The 17,067-nt window shown below is 43.1% G+C and overlaps 2 protein-coding genes across 2 annotated transcripts; both read left to right on the plus strand.

Annotated features, from left to right (window-relative positions):
- Positions 1 to 192: 192 nt before the first annotated feature.
- On the plus strand, positions 193 to 6,777 carry cacng3a (calcium channel, voltage-dependent, gamma subunit 3a). The gene is made up of 4 exons (XM_062387764.1): positions 193 to 635; positions 3,756 to 3,839; positions 4,665 to 4,805; positions 5,250 to 6,777. Exons 1-4 carry the CDS (start codon positions 428 to 430, stop codon positions 5,819 to 5,821), a joined length of 1,005 nt encoding a protein of 334 aa, XP_062243748.1. The 5' UTR covers positions 193 to 427; the 3' UTR covers positions 5,822 to 6,777.
- Positions 6,778 to 8,457: 1,680 nt separating this feature from the next.
- LOC133953450 (uncharacterized) lies at positions 8,458 to 15,977 on the plus strand. The gene is made up of 8 exons (XM_062387374.1): positions 8,458 to 8,556; positions 11,281 to 11,594; positions 11,683 to 12,010; positions 12,348 to 13,149; positions 13,244 to 13,453; positions 13,555 to 13,952; positions 14,110 to 14,785; positions 15,940 to 15,977. Exons 1-8 carry the CDS (start codon positions 8,458 to 8,460, stop codon positions 15,975 to 15,977), a joined length of 2,865 nt encoding a protein of 954 aa, XP_062243358.1.
- The last annotated feature ends 1,090 nt before the right edge of the window (positions 15,978 to 17,067 follow it).

Raw genomic sequence — 17,067 nt, forward strand, 5'->3', positions numbered from 1 at the left:
CCCACACAGGGCGGGATCATCCCTCAGCTGCTGTCAGTCAGAGTTGATCCACATTGAACTCGATGGTGTGAAGTGGAGCGCCGCTGCTGTTTGTTCTCTGTTCTCTCTAAACTTTTTGTTTTTGCGGGATGTTGCTTTTTCTCCACTTTTCGCTCCTCGGGTCGTTTCCTCTGTGATTTTTGACCCATCAGCCACATCCGCCGATCCTCACATGGAAACATCACAGCAGCTCTGCGCCTTTACGCACGAAGCTCCCAAGGGTAAAATGACCCGTAACGAACCCTGCACAGTTTTCCACTCCATGCCAGTTTAGCGCATGTTGCAGAAGATGTGCACAGAGCTTCCTTCAGCTGCAGCAGAGTTCAGACACCGGGGGAAAGTTTGCAGCAGTTTCTGAGCCCCGCTGCTCTGGAGGACTCAGTCCGACATGAAGCTGTGTAACCGGGGTATGATGATGCTGCTGACCACGGCGGGGGCTTTCTGCGCCTTCAGCCTCATGACCATCGCAGTGGGCACGGACTACTGGCTCTACTCCCGCGGGATGTGTCGCTCCAAGAGCCAGAACGAAAACGAGACCGTCCGCAAGGAGGAGGTCCTGACGCACTCCGGCCTGTGGAGGACCTGCTGCACTGAGGGTAGATACGCACCGATCCTATGGGACAGATACTAGCCAGGTTATATCATATCAATATGAATGTCATGTTTCTAAGAGCAAGATAAATCAAAAGATATTGAAGTACTTGATATTAATACAGACACAAAAGTCTCATGAGCACAATAGACCATTTATCTCCACAAGAGAGAAATATAACATCATGTATTTAGAGTGGCTTATAAAGTAGTAGAATTAACCATAAGCTGTAATCATTATGTACAATATTAGAAGTGATATTTTTAAATATGGGAGAGCACACCCTGTGCTTCAATGACCACATCCAGGTTTAGGATGTTGCAACACCATAAGGGAAAAAGGTATTTACTGCTACCATTCAGATCATCAGAGACAGATACATTATAAGATGAGGTCATCCTTTATTAGTTTGACAATGGGGCTGGGGGGGGATTTACTCTGTGTTATACTGTGTTGCAGCAGCAAAGAGGACAGTCAGAACATCAACATCAGTAAAAGTAATTGATGAACACGCAATACAAGTGGAAAGGAAATAATACTTAAGTACCCTCAAGGAAGTAAATATACACAAGTAGGCTACATGTTATCATTATTTGCGAAATGTACTGAAAGTTTCAAAAGTTTTGATGCAGAAAAACAGCAACTGTCACAAGTACATCACTGCATTACTTTCATTTAATCTGTAGATGTTGGATATATATATATTAGAAATAGCAACTGGTCATATAAAAAAAATCAATCAATCAATCAAATTTAACTTTTTTAGCCCGTATTCACAAATTACATTGTGAATCATAGGGTTTAACAAGGTGCGACATCCTCTTCAACAAGAGTCAGGAAACACTACCAAAAAACTATTAAGGATCCCTCTGCAGGACGGAAGTGCAATAGATGTGTAACACGTCAACAAAACTACAATATTACTACATTGATTAGAGGAAAAAATGCCTTTTTGCGTTTTTTTTATGGAACCAATGAAAACATGTGGTCAAGTTAAACACAATATATTTGTCCAATTTAAACATGTAGGCTACAGTATTTTATATTGAAAACGATGAAATGGTAAGAAATACCACCTATAGAGTATGGAAATACTCATATAATTAAAGTAGCTCAATACAGTAAATGTATTTAGTTTAATTTCACCTCCAACATCCCCAAACTGATATAGTTGATTTTACAGGTTCAATCCCAGATGAACTTAAACGTTTTTTAATTTTGTCGTTAATAAGTAAAAAAGTTAGAACATTTTATCCGATGATGCGTTTCAGTAACAGATTTTCAAAGTATGTCACAAGTGCATTTTAAATATAGTGACCTACACCAAACAGACAGTTAATGAATAGGAAATTACTGATTTGTGACCATATTTTTATTTTTCACTCTTTGTGCTCAGGGAAAATTGGATTGGTTAAGCAAATGATTTGAGAAAAACTAGTCTCCATCAGCACATCACATATATGAGTTTTATATTTTTGATGATGACAACATTTATGAAGGTGCATCTTGTGTGGGAGGGAGAGAGAGGAGTTTACGTTCCGTATATGTGATGACATTTGAATTATTCATTGCTTTTTAATAGCCCCTCTCTCTCACCCCACATCCCCTATTTGTCTAGCTTTGCTTATTTTAGGAACTGTTCAGCTCTTCTTTTATTTCTGCCTCATTCACTTCCTTTTCATCCCTTTATTCCTCTCAACCTCTTCCTCTGTCTGTCAGCTCCAAAATGGTTTAATGGAGAGGTATGAAAACATGCAGAGGACATCGATGCCCCCAAACGCTATGTGTGTGTGTGCTCTTGTACAGCTTCTTTGTGAGGACCAGTATCTTCAACCAACGAAGTGAGGACATTTTGGGAAAGTGAGGACATTTTGGCCGGTCCTCACTTTAAATCCCCCTTTTAAAGGAATGTTTTGGGATTAAGACTTGGTTTTACAGCTAGGGTTAGAATGAGGTTTAGATTAGGTTAAGGATAAGGCATTTTTCTTTGAATTGGTAAGGGTTCGGGGAAGGGTCCGGGGAATGCATTATACCGATGAGCGTCCTCACTAAGATAGCTGAACAAACGTTTGTGTGTGTGGGCGTGTGTGTGTGTGTGTGTGTCCATCAGTTTGCATCACAAAAAGCCACCTTCAGGCTGACAGGCAGGGAAATGGGAAGCTAAATGCTGCCTGTGCATCATCTGGCGTAAATAAATACCAGACGATCAGTGTTGATTTCATCAGGTTCTTTATGTCTGGTTGGTTTTGTACTTTTCATTTCACATCTTTATTAGAAGGTTATTCATTCATCCTTTATTTAAACCATGAGGTCCCATTGAGATACAATATCTCCTCTTGCAGGAAGTCATGTTCAAGATGGGAAACAATGAATTAAAAATGTTCAAATATAAATACAGTCAGGTACAGATTCACACTTAAAAAAAAAGTTAACAAAAACCGAACCTTCATGAAAACATACGAAATAACGGCTAAAATAAATTATGAAAATAAAAAGTACTCATGAAATTGTTCTATTATTCCATAGATCTTTTTATTAAGTGATAAAATAATAACAGATAGAGATGTAGATACAAATTAAGAACACAGACAAAAGATTTAATCCTGACATGTAGAGGAATTACTGTTACTGTGAACCTGGGTTATTATCATGCAACAACTAAATGATAGTTACGGCACAAAGCTTCAGATGCTGAGAAACGATCTATAGCTCCTGGTTTCACACGTGACCTCTTCTGTTGTCACAATAACTTGAAAAACAGTGAAGTGCTTCGTCAGTGTCTGTGCTTCTCTCTCTGACCTGTTCACTGTGGCCGAGTTGTAACTGCTGAATTAGCCATGTTGCAGTAACCGTGGTGACTGAGTCAAATCATCAATACTGTTCAATCGGCGCTGCACGTAGGAACATATTCATCAATAAATCCCTGTGTGTTGGAAGGCACCACAGGGCCAAAGGTCACACCGAGCAGGAAACACCAGCGCTGAGAGAAGGAAAATCAACATTAAAATACATCAGAACCTTTACATGAACAGTGATATAATGTTATATATACATATATATGTGTGCTGTAATGTATATATATATTATAATCGAATGTAATTTCATTTCTATGCGTTTTCTGCAGGGACGTTTCGGGGCGTTTGTGCAGACATTGATCACTTTGCTGAAGACGCAGACTATGAGCAGGATGCTGCAGAGTATTTACTACGTGGGTAACACATGCACACAACAGCTCGGAGATCTGTTAGACCCCTACCCACACACGCAAATATGTGCCCTTCATGTGGCCTTGGGCAAACCTTCAAACTTAAATCTTGTACAGAGCCACATTACACCACGCAAACCTGCAGTCAAGTCATTGGAGTTCAAACCCCCGGACAGGTTCTGATTCAGTGCCTGTGAGCGACGGCATGTTCAGTTGTCGCTGCGTCATCCTTCGTCTAATTTAATTTTCATTCCTGGATATTTGCAGGAACAGACAGCGTCAGTCAAATACAGTTTTATAATGTATTTATTATGACATTAAATTATTTAATCTACTAATTTAAAAAAAATCTGAAGTATTCATCATTCAACATTTAAAAAAATCATATTTATTCCAATATTTTAAAAACAAGAACATTTAACCCCAAAAAATAGAGTCCAATAATAAATCTTAAGCCATAAGACCCCATCAGGACCCTGGGCACCTCTTTGCAAAATGTGGTAATCTGTCATTGCTTCCTATTTCCTATTATTTTGAATTTAACAAATTCCTGTGACTTGACCAAATATACATTTACATGATTCTCACTTAAAAGCTATATATAATTTTTGGTTGTTGACTTCTGGCTCAAGCTGCTGCCGTCTCATTAAATGTTGTGCAAATATTAAGAAAAGTAAGCAAACACTGGCATCATAGGTTTCCAGTTAAACTGTCCGGTCACTACAAGTTAATCAACACATCAGAATTCACAGTTTACAGCGGCCATGGTATAAAATCACTTCAACAGACCTCATTACATTGTCCTCTCTCCTCTCCTCTCCTCTCCAGGATGCGTCCGAGCGTCCAGCCTCTTCCCCATCCTCAGCGTGGGATTGTTATTCCTTGGAGGCGTGTGTGTAGCTGCCAGTGAGTTCTACAAGTCGCGCTACAACGTTATCCTCTGCGCGGGTATACTCTTTGTCTCTGCAGGTCAGAAACAAACGCTCATAACAAAACACCCATTCCTGCCTTATGTTCATCATCTAATAAGACGTCATTGCTTTGGTTGTATTTGTGAGCAACAAATACCCTTTTAGGAGGAGAGGGTTTGGATGGACAGGTTGACAAAACCCGGGGATTCACGTTTGATGAGCACTGTTCCCTTAGAATTTAAAAGTAATAGTTGACCTTTGGTCTATAGCATACCCATTGTACGCTCCTATGGATTAATAGTTGTTTTGCATCAGCCTCTTTGTCCGACACATCTGTATGAACCAGGATGATGTATGATCTGATTTTTGTGAGGTTTTCTCAAATTCATGACACATTGTTTTTAGCAGTGGGAGAATTTGTTTTATTTACGTTTGACGGTGTGTATTTTCTTAATGTCTCTCTTTGAATTGTAGTGATGTGACTCCCTCTGAACTCTTCCAGGTCTCAGCAACATCATCGGCATCATCGTGTACATATCGGCCAACTCAGGGGACCCCAGCCAGAGCGACAACAAGAAGAGCTACTCGTACGGCTGGTCGTTTTACTTTGGCGCTCTGTCCTTCGTGCTGGCTGAGATGGTGGGAGTCCTGGCAGTGCACATCTTCATAGACAGACACAGGCAGCTGCGCACGAAAGGCCGGGCTTCCCTCATAAAGCCACCCATCTCCCGAAGCTCGTCTTACTACCGCCACCGCTTGTACCAGAACCGCTCCCGCCGATGTAGCTACAGGAGCAACCACAGCGCAGCGGACTTGACCATGCAGTCCTTCAGGGCGTCCTTGGTGCAGGAGCGAGAGCCGTCCCTCTCAGCCGAATCCAAAGTCGCCGGCATGGCGGGTTTGCCAACACCAATGACAGTGGACTCAGAATTCATGCTCTACACGCTAACCTCTCCGCTCAACGACAGAAAGTTTGACATGGCTGTGGATGATTTGAACCATGTTGCTGCTCACAACAACACAGAGATGCTGCCCGGGAACTGTGCTGCCAACAGAAGGACCACACCTGTGTGAGCGGACATTTTCTGTAGGACGGACATGTACAGTGATGAAATACAACTAAAATGAGGGGAGAACATTGACTTTGAGGAAATCCTCACCCCTTAAGTAAAGCAAGAGGAAAGACTTTGGATATTGCAGTAGAGGATGTGTCAACTATTCTGTTGATTTCTTTATTCATTGTTTGGTCTACGAAATGTCAAAGAACTGTCGAAGCATCTTTTCCCAGAGCCTAACATGACTTCTCTGAATTATTTGTTTTGTCAACTGAGCAAAACTCCAACGAGAGTCAGTTTAAAATTTTATAAAATAAATTAATTCAGCAAATTCTTATGATTGCGATTCTGGAGTCAGAGAATGATTATTAAACTAGAATGGGACTCAGCAAAGCACAACCTCTGCCAAGAACCAACAGCTGCCTCAAGCTGCACCAAATTACCTCATTCATGGATATCAGTCCCCTAAAGCCTGATTCTGATTCTTAAATTTGTCTGATTTAAAAAGAAATTGAGATCCATGAAAATTATTTTATTTTAAATCCTATGTCACAATGTACAAATAGAATTTAAAAAAAAACGTGGATCTGCTCCAAAAATGGATTCTTCGCTGACCCATACCTAGAAATCCACACATACCTTTGTGCTCTTTGTATATTTTTTTGCTTCGATATTGCAGTTTCTACATCTGTAATGAGTGCGAAGAGTGTGCATTGTAAAATAGGTATGTGTGTGTGACACACGGTCACACAGAGAGCAGCAACCACAAAAAAATTAAGAATACACTGAAAATGAACACACACACATGGGAGTGACGTAACTGTCCTGTTCCTGCCCTGCTTTCATGGACCCAGGCACAGAATCGAAACCCCATTTAATGCATTAAAACTCTCTCTATCTGTCTCTCACTGTGTTCGCGTGCCATTGTGTTGTTTTGCGTGAGCATCTGAGCATGCAGAAGGTCGTTCCCCTGTGGTTGTGCCATCGAGTGTCTGTTTACATCGAATAAAGCTGAATAATCAACAGCATCTCTCAAAATGTGCTTCAGAAGGATAAACATGTAAGCGGAGAAACAAACACTTAACTGCCTCAGTGTGTGTGTGAACGTGCATGAGCAGGCGGTATTAGTGGCGATGGCAGCAGGCAGCAGGCGGACTGAGAAACCTGATGTGTTGCCATGGCAGCAGCATCATTCAGGCGAACATTGTCTGTTGGATTCAGATCTGGCGACTGGGGAGGTCATGGTGCATCATCATGATTGGTGCACTGCCCGTTCCACAGCTGCCTGTTTGTTTGGCCTGTGGTGACGCTCGCTGCAGCTTTTCTTCATGAAACGGTAAAAGTGACCTGCTGGACTCATTCCACAGAATACTGAAGCTGCTCCCCCCCGCTGCTGCACAAAGAGCCATTCACCTGTTTATTCAAAGTCTCAGAGAAAATTTAGATTGAGTGTATTATGTGTCCCAATTCAACACTGCATTTCCCTGGGCCCCTAACAATACACAAGCCCACTCGAGCTGTGGGAGCCGCAGTCAGACAGATTTCTGCAATCATTCGATCGATGCAAGAAACAATCAGAAAATGGTGACTTCAGGGGATGAACGATCAGCAACAAAACTCTGACTGTGCCATTCAAAGGATGATTGGTTGATTTTAAGAGGCTCGAAAAAATATTCACCAGTCCATTTCTACACCAACACCAGCCGGGGCTTCTGACACCACATTCTGAACTATGTGCCTCTGGAGGAATCATGATTCATCTGATCAGGATACGTTTTGTAGTCTTTAACTGTTTTTAGGAATAGAACCCGATATAGTCTTTGGCCATTGTAGGCCATCTGCTTTGTGGTTTGACGTGTCTATGAGGCTTTGCTGCTCCCCAGAGGAGTAAAGAGTGGTTATCTGAGTCACCACAGCCTTCCTGTCATCACGTCTGGACAAACCTCCTCATCAACAGAGCTGCTGCTGCTCCAGAGACTTTTATTCAGAAACACTAAACCCAGCTGGTGTTGTACCAACCATCATAGCACGGTCAGTGATATCACACTTTCTCCTGTTCTCATGTTCGATGTGAACATTATCTGAAGCACAAGCTAAGGACAAACCAAACCAGTTCGGATTTAAGAAATGATTTTAATTTTATTGATAGTACAGAGTTTAGGGGGTGGGGGGGGGCTCTCTGTTTCATGAACTGTAGGTTTTGTGTTGTGCTCACTGTTATCAGTTCTTATAGAAAGAGGAAGAGGGGATCAAACTCACGATCAGAAAATACAGTAGGATAAATGCGGTGCCTAGGTTGTTCAAACTCTGTTTTCATTTCCAAAGTCCATTGTTCAAAGGATGTTTACAAACTTGACTTAAAGCAGAAGAACCTATGATCTTATTGTGGATCTCTTCATGGTAAAAATCTGGCAGTGGTGGGATTTGAACCCACGCCTCCGAAGAGACTGGAGCAACGCAGCAGCCGTCGGATCGTCCGGGGAAATGTTTGAAATGTTGAGGAAGATCTGACCTGACAGCCAATCAGGTTCGCGTCCTCAACATTCAGCGGCCAATCGCTGGGGCGAATTGTTCCCTTCGCTCGAACATTTCAAACATTTGACCAATCACAAGGCTTAAATGTTGAAATGTTTGAGACAGCTGATGTGGGCGGGGATGCCTCCGGGAGGGGGCAAGCTGGGGGCGGTCCCAGAGGACGAGCTGACCTGGGAGGACCCGCGCCGCCGGAGTTTACGCTACGCTAGCTTGAGAACGGTCCGACGCTAAGCTAAGTCTTTCATTCGAAACTACCAAGTTACACTTCAAAATGGTAAGAATTTACACATTGAATAGAGTTGCATGATTTGCCCTTAAGTAAAGCAGTTCTTCCACCTGTCTTGTTAAGTTGTCATATCCATGTATTTAGCTAAATGCATTAAAATAAACTCTGTTATCTGACGGCGATTTCGTCGGTTGTCATGGACGGACATTTGTTAATGTTATTTATTTAAGTTGGCTCTAGGGTTAACGTAGTAACATAGAAATAATTTCCCCTGTTGTCATGTTGTCATTGACTTTGTTTTCGTTTTCCACGTTATAAACTGGCTTTCTTTTTCTTGTGTCGACCGAGGGGTGGGGGTGGGGTGCTTAAGCTGGGGTTGGGGGAGTTACAGTATGAATACAGTTTACTCTCAGCACTTACACATTTAATACAGGGGTATGACATAACTATACATATAAGAGTAATTCCTCCTGTCACCTAATGTCGTCATATACGTGTATTTAGTTTTCTTACAAACACTTTCACCATTATTTCTCTTTTTATCTGCTGCCATTGTTTGCTATTGTAATAGGATATATATATATATGTATATGTCATGTTCTCATAAACATGTATTTAGCTACCTTCTATAACATGCTTTACTTTTCATCTGTCATAATACCCTTATGCCACATCTGAGTTTTTCATAGGATTATTACAATATTACAAGACTGATGGTCTGGCTTTTTCATGTACCTACAATTTAAAATCTACTTTAAAAGTTCATGCATTTCTGTCACCAAAGGCAACATCTTGGGGTATAACATAACTATACATATAAGAGTAATTCCTCCTGTCACCTAATGTTGTCATGACCGTGTATTTAGTTTTCTTACAAACACTTTCACCATTATTTCACCTTTTATCTGCTGCCATTGTTTGCTATTGTAATAGGATATATATATACATGTATATGTCATGTTCTCATAAACATGTCTTTAGCTACCTTCTATAACATGCTTTAGTTTTCATCTGTCATAATACCCTTATGCCACAACTGAGTTTTTCATAGGATTATTACAATATTACAAGACTGATGGTCTGGCTTTTTCATGTACCTACAATTTAAAATCTACTTTAAAAGTTCATGCATTTCTGTCACCAAAGGCAACATCTTCGAAATCACATAAGGGAATGGCAGACTCAGAGTGGATGTCACGGCTGAGGAAGTTTGCCAACACTGGGTCCTGGCCTGCAGGGGAGGGAAACAGGCCAGCTCCCAGGCAGAAGAAGTGGTACCAGCTTTATCAAATGGTATATGTACATAAATTACCCTAATTTGCATTGTGTTATACTATCACAATGAATGTTATACATAAAAAGCAGTAACTTAAGTTGTATGCACTTAATTAAAATGTACATCTATTATTTTTAGATTGAGAAATGTCCAAGGATGGGACATTCACATCAGTCTTTGTTTGGTCATGTGAGACATTGTACATGTGGATTCCACACTCAGAAGGTAATCCTTTTCAATATAAGTAATATATATATATATATATATATATGTATTTATATATACACAACACTAATGTATGTACTCATGACACAACAGCCAACCACAGCAAGTACTACCCAGGGTCCCACAGGGCAACAGGCAGTAGCAGTGGCTCCTGTCCTTCCAGGCACAGTGGAGCGACAGGCAGTAGCAGTGGCTCCCACCCTTCCAGGCACAGTGGTGCAACAGGCAGTAGCAGTGGCTCCTGTCCTTCCACGCACAGTGGAGCGACAAGCAGCAGCAGTGGCTCCCACCCTTCCAGGCACAGTGGTGCAACAGGCAGTAGCAGTGGCTCCTGTCCTCCCAGGCACTGTGGGGCAGAAACAAAGTACAGCAGGCAGTGCGGTCCCAAAGCAGCGACCCCTGTTGAATTTGTCAATGGTATTCAGAGATTAATTAAGATTCACTGAATGATTGTTTACAATATAACCCTCTCGTGACACAGCCTTTTGCTCTATTGCCTTTCAGTTTACAAAGCCTAGATTTGGTGGCTCCCATGTCACGGCTGCAAAGCCGAATCTTAGTGCTAGCAGGAGAGTAACACAGGTAAATAAGAGATCAAATTGCATCACTTTACATTGTGTTTTTAAGACAACTCACTTAGACTGAATGCTTTACAGACCCAAGCCACCAACCTCCCCACAACTTCTCCGGCCAGCATTGCTATCTTAGTAAGTATTTTAGGTATAGGTTTTCCCAAGACTATTAACAGTATTAAAAGCCATTCAAGTCTAAAATAAAATTTGAAGCCTCAATATTATTGTTTCATGTAGCGCGGCTGTTTGAACTAATAGCTTATGTTTCGATTGTGTTGTCAATGTATCTTCCTTGCTGTGTATTTACAGGCTCCAGACCCTCAGACACATGCTCAGGCTTCGGTGCCTGTCCTCAGCACCACAGCAGTGTGTGCCTCTGTGTCAGTGAGTTATTTAACATTTAATTTCATACTGTGGAGCATAAGCAGCGTCTTTCATCATAATAAAATATGTTGATCCATTTTTTTGTTATTGCACAGACCGCTGACTCCAGGACAGAGACTGAAACACAGCTGCCCCGTTTGTGGTCAGAAGGCTTGCCTCCTGTGGACCATAAATGGATTGTGAAGTCTCTGTTCAAGATGGGGCCAAGAGGAAAATTAGTGCTTAAAGAGAATCTGAAGCTCTGGCACTTTCCACCACAGCCTAGTGGCCTTTACCATCAGGCTCCGGGTCCAGACCGCTTTTTTGCCCATCCACTTCTGGTCTGGATGCCTTACAAGCTGTGGAAGGTGAAGGTGGTCTGTCCAAACCTTGCCTGTGGAGGGCACCAGCTAACAGGAGCGGGTCTGCACAAGAGGGCACGCCGAGTCCTGGACGAGGACAGGATGTACAACATGGTGACAGAGACACTAACCTGCACCAAATGTAGATCCAGCCACGTGTCCTGGAGTCAGACTGTCCTCAAACAACTGTCCAAGGCACAGCAGACACAATTCCGGGTCATCCTCACACAAAAGTGATTACCGTTAATTTACTCTCTTGCCTTTTCAAGTAGAAATGCAGTATATAACATACAATTACTGATATATCTGTCTATGATCAAGGTTTGCATGTGACATCCGGGTGATCCGAAAACTGCGGGAGAGAAGCCTTGGTAACAGCCCAACGCAGCTTTTAAAGAAGCTGAAGGAGAACCACACAGAGGAGTGGATGAGTCGCGCATTGATGTACACCGACGAGTGTGTGGACTTCAGCGAGCGACCCGCACTGCTGCCCCTGTCGTTTCCCGAGGCTCCAGAGCCTGCTGTTGTGCCGAGCTGTAAGTGGCTCCTGTCCGTTTACTGCCAGGACATTTTGACGAGGGTGGATGACATCATGGCCAGGATTACCTCAACATATGGCACAGTCCTCAAGATGGATTCCACCAGAAAGGTAAAAGAATCTTTGTCTTTCAAATCTGCTGATTATATTAAGATTAATAAGTAATTGATTAGTCCCTCAATGGGGAAATTTAGAATGTTACAGCAGCAGAAAGACATAAAAATAAGTAGCATGTAGTACTAGGGTGAGGGATATAAAGAAGGATATAGAAACATAGTACAGTGAATTTTGCACCTTTGAGAAGTGTTAAAGTGACAGTCCATAGTGAGGTTGCATGTAGTTTTACTAGGAGCAGAGGTGGTTGTATAGCCTTATAGATATATTATTAACGACTGCCTGTATTTCTGAATCATGTTCACAGAGGTCCTCTACATTTTTTGTGCTTCAGATCACCAAGAAGCTCGCTGGAACAGCCAAAGGGACAGCCCACTGGCTAACCTCTGTGGGTAATGAGTACGGTCAGGTTCTCATCAGTGTCATGACCGCTCAGGAGGGAGCTGGCCTGGACTTGATGGCAGCGGGATTGATGAAGAGGTACCAGCTGGCTGGTGTGGATCCCCCTGTTGCCTTATATGTGGACTGTGGCTGCTGCACCGAGGGAGGAGAGACCAAGCTGAAGGCCAGATTCAGCGGGTGGCCGGACATTATTGTAAGGCTTGATATCTGGCACTTTATGCGCAGACTTGCTCTGGGATGCACAACAGATGCTCATCAGCTGTACCCAGGATTTATGTCTCGCCTTTCAGCGAGCATATTTGAGTGGGATGCAGCTGATTTAGCTTTGTTGCGAGAAGCAAAAAGGCAGCAGCTTCGGTCCCAGGGTCTGCCCTCCCTCACTGATGGCGACATAGACAAACAACTCTCCAGGGAGGAGATGTCTCTCCACTGTCGTAGGAGGACCCGTGGTGAGGAGACCACCATTCGCCTGCTGGAGGAGCTGCTTGGGTTGCTGACGGGCAGCAGAGGTAATGACTCCAGTGGTGTTCCCCTGTTTGACCGAGAGAGGATGGAGCACATCTGGCGTGTCCAGAGAAAGCACGTCAAATGCATCCAGGACCCACCAGGTGTTGCTCTATACACCAAGACAGGGGAGCTCACAAAGGGAGGTGTGCGGTTACCTGTTTACAGATGTGCCAGGGGCTCTACATCTCTCGAGTCATTTCATCTACACCTCAACCGCTTCATACCAGGTTTGTGTCTGTCAGACATTTAAGTTTATATGCTGAATAGTCCAAGAATATTTCATCGTTTGATATTTAATATGTATTTAATGTGTACTTTTAGGGACGAGTGCCAACAGTCTGAACTTTCAGATATATCTCCTGGAAGGGCTTCACAGATGGAACCACGACCGGGGGGTTGCTGCTCTGTCCACTGGACAATCTCCTTTGCGCAGCTACTCCAGTGACCTGGTTCAGGCCCTCAACAACAATTATCAGAAGCTGTTTGGCAGGAAGGTGGTACCACAGTTCTGTCCACCCTCACGGTACACTGGTAAGCATTTGTGATTGCATTGGTAATTTACCTCAATTTTTAAACCCTTTATTAACTGTATCAACTTTTGTAAACAATCTAATTTAATTCTGTTGTTTCAGGAGAGCTCATAGGGATGCAATATCTGTTCCGGCAGACTGGTCAGGCACTGCAGGATATGCACCCTGATTCAGAGGAAGCTGCAACCCTGATAGAACAGCATGACGTGGAGGACGACATGGAGCTTGATGAGGGTTTTGCTGACATCATGGAAGATCCCACTGTGTTGAACCTTGGGGTTCCTCAGGCTTCAGCATCTCAGACTCCTGATCCCTCTGCCATTTCTTCTCCTCTTCTCTCCCTGGTTCCTGGTACATCCACCCTGGCTCCTAGTATTTCCACCCTGGCACCTGGCTCATCCTCTGAGGTCCCTGGTACATCCACCCTGGCACCTGACACATCAACCCTGGCCTCTAGTTCCTCCTCTGAAGATGATATTCATGCTGAAGATGAAGACATGGTAAGTCTAGCTGTGTTCGTTTTAGAATATGTATGTAGATATGTGCATGCTTCTTCACTATTTTTGATTACACATGTTAACATATTTTATCATTAAACAAAAAAAGTTTTGTGAGTGAAAGTTTTACACCCTATAAACTGTTGAATCTTTTTTACAGGCTGTTGATGACCAAAATCTCCCCGGATACCAGCATGTGGACAGACTTGCTGAGTATTTGGTGGCGCTTCGGGATCAGACGTCTCTTTGTCTTAGCAACCAACAGGCGAGTAGGATAGTGTCACTGTGGGACAATCTGAATCAAGGTGACAAGCAGCGGGTGGTTTATGCCGCACGACATCAGGAGAGACTTTTGAGTGGACGCTTCCGAACTCCAAAGACGCCCTCAAAAACCCCTGGTGTGGAGAGTACCACCCGCTGCATGTTGGGTGCGAGTAGCACACCTGCCCAGTGGCCTGACTGCTGCCGGTTGGTGGAAACCATGTTCATCAGACTCTGCAATATACACCAAAGCCCGGCAAAAAAGGGTAAGAGGGCTACTTCTCGGTGGTCCTTAATTTTGAGGGATTACCGCAAGATAAGGCAGCTTGTTGTCGGCAACTGCCGGGTGATGCAGGGTTCTGAAATTCAGCTGGTGGAGGTGAATCAGAGCACGCTCATCCAGTGGCATAATCACCGGCAGAAGAAACAGGAGCTCTCTGTGCTGCTCCAAGGCACTGCATTGCCTCCAGCCCTGGCAGAATCCGATGAGCCTCTTCAGGAGGCAAGATTGCTCCCTGCTGCACCCACGCCTGCCCGGAACGAACATCAATACCGGCTGCCGCAGAGTACAGCAGGTCAGGCCAAACAGAGGCAGACGGGATCTGGTCAGCTCCCTGTCAACATAAGGCCAAAGGGACCAGTGAAGAGACAGTTATATGCAACCCCACCAGCCCCAGCACCAGGACCCATCATTACACCTCACATCTTAACACCATCCGGACTGGTTCAGGTTGTCTTTCCTGTGCCAGTAGGCAGCTATCCTCAAACCAGTGCGCCTACCAGCACAGTAGAAGCTGACCCCGCCCCTAAAAGGCCATATAGGCGAACAGTGGCCAGCAACACTTGCAAAAAGTGTGGCCAGTTCCGCACTTCTGTCACTGGACACAGCCAGTACCATGGAAAGGTGTATTGCCCTCAGTTTGAAGCCTTAACAAAAGACCAGTGGTTGGAGGAAATGAGGAAAAAGATGTAAATAGTTCATATTTGTAAATAATAGTTTTATTGTAAATAGTTTTTTTAAATGTTTGTATTTAATTCTGGGTACTACTGCGATAGTCAATTCCATATGCCCTGTTTTTTATCTGTCTGTTCAAATTCAATGTTTCTATAATTCTTATTTCTATGAACACATAAAACTGGTTTACAGCAATATATGAGTGGGTGTTTTTAATGACAGTTAGCAGCACATCAACAACAACAACAACCTCCATAAGAATAATTATGGTGATTCTTATAATGATGAAGCACATTCAATAAGAGAAACATGGTTTGTGAAGTTAATATGGGAGGTGGTCTCTGATGTACAGTAGAAGAAATGTCCTGATGAGGGACCGGAATGGAAAGATCCTCCACTCCTGTCGTTTGATGAGTCCTGTGGAGTGGGAGGTAGTGCAGGTAGGTGTTATTACACAATGAACTAGTCTCATAACAATATAATGTGTAGAAAAATAGGAGGAAATTCGTAATCATATGAGGAATGAACACGCACCTTCGCAATCCCGGAGTCTAGGGTTCGAGTCCCACTCGTGCAATGACCAAAAACATCAAAAGTGTTATATTTGTGTCTAGGCAGCTAGAAATACATTTATCTAATAGAAATTGATATAAAACTTCACATCGCTCCTTTCCTTTTCCTTCTTTCCCTTTTTCCTCCCTTTTCTCCTCTTTTCTCTTCTTCCCCTTCCTTCCCCCTTTCTTCCCCTTCCTTCCCCTTTCTTCCCCTTCTTAGACGGACTATTGTTCCCCAGCTTGAACGCAGCGCCTTAGACCGCTCGGCCACACTACCCTATATTGTAAGGAAAGGACATCTTTTAACAAAAGGTAATTGGAATTATATTATGGAATAGGATCACATTGTGGTCGATTGACATTTTTTCTGTCTGACCCTGTTCAGTCGTGGTATTAACATCCGTCCTGAAAGATCCAAAAACCATGTCCACATGTGGATAGGGGGTCGCACATTTTGTTCCTCCAATTAGTAGTAGGTCTGTTCTTCAACCTTGGTAAATGGTAAACAAACAGTCGGGTGTACACAGCTGCTTTTTTCTGCTTTTGGATTGCAAAGTTTTATACTCTGCGTAGCTTCTCAGGTCCTTTCACAAAGATGATTTTATTCATATATTAGATATCTTCATGGTAAAATCCTGGCAGCGGTGGGATTTGAACCCTCGCCTCCGAAGAGACTGGAGCCTCGGCCATGCTACCCCATGATTAATTATGATATATTATTATTAATTGATTAATAATAGCATCATTAACATATCTCAAACTAATCCCTTTTTCCACTGTGGTTCCGTCAACTGTAGAACCCATCATGGACCTTCCAACAACCCCTTTATTCAAAACTCCCTAGCCCGACCAGACCCTTTACCCACATCTCCAAGGCACGTCCAGACCAACGATAGCACTTTAAGGCTAACAGACAGAACTCGGTATTTTCAGTCGTTCTCTCCCTGCTCTTTTTTACTGTTATAACGATGTCACCTGAAAGTTGTGGGACAGTATTTCAAGCTGAAGTATTTCTTATTCATTGCCTCCTAAGAGACTGGAGTCTTAATCCAGCTCCTTGGACCGCTCAGCCACACTACCCTATTACTACAGTCAATGATGTAGAATATTATCACGACTACAAGATGGATCACATCTAGCTTGTGGGCATTAACTCACCTTAATGCTAAACAAATAACCAACATTTAGTGACATCTAGTGGTGAAGTTGTGTATTGCAGCTGAAAACCCCCTCACCTCACCCTCCCCTTCCAAACATGATAGAGAACCTGCGCAAACCTTCAGTGCCATAACAACTCAATAGGTGTTTAGTTTGTCCAGTTTGGGTTGCTGTAAAAAAAAATGGCGGC

This window comes from Platichthys flesus, chromosome 5 (genome assembly GCF_949316205.1).
Source record: "Platichthys flesus chromosome 5, fPlaFle2.1, whole genome shotgun sequence".
Lineage (NCBI taxonomy): Eukaryota > Metazoa > Chordata > Actinopteri > Pleuronectiformes > Pleuronectidae > Platichthys > Platichthys flesus.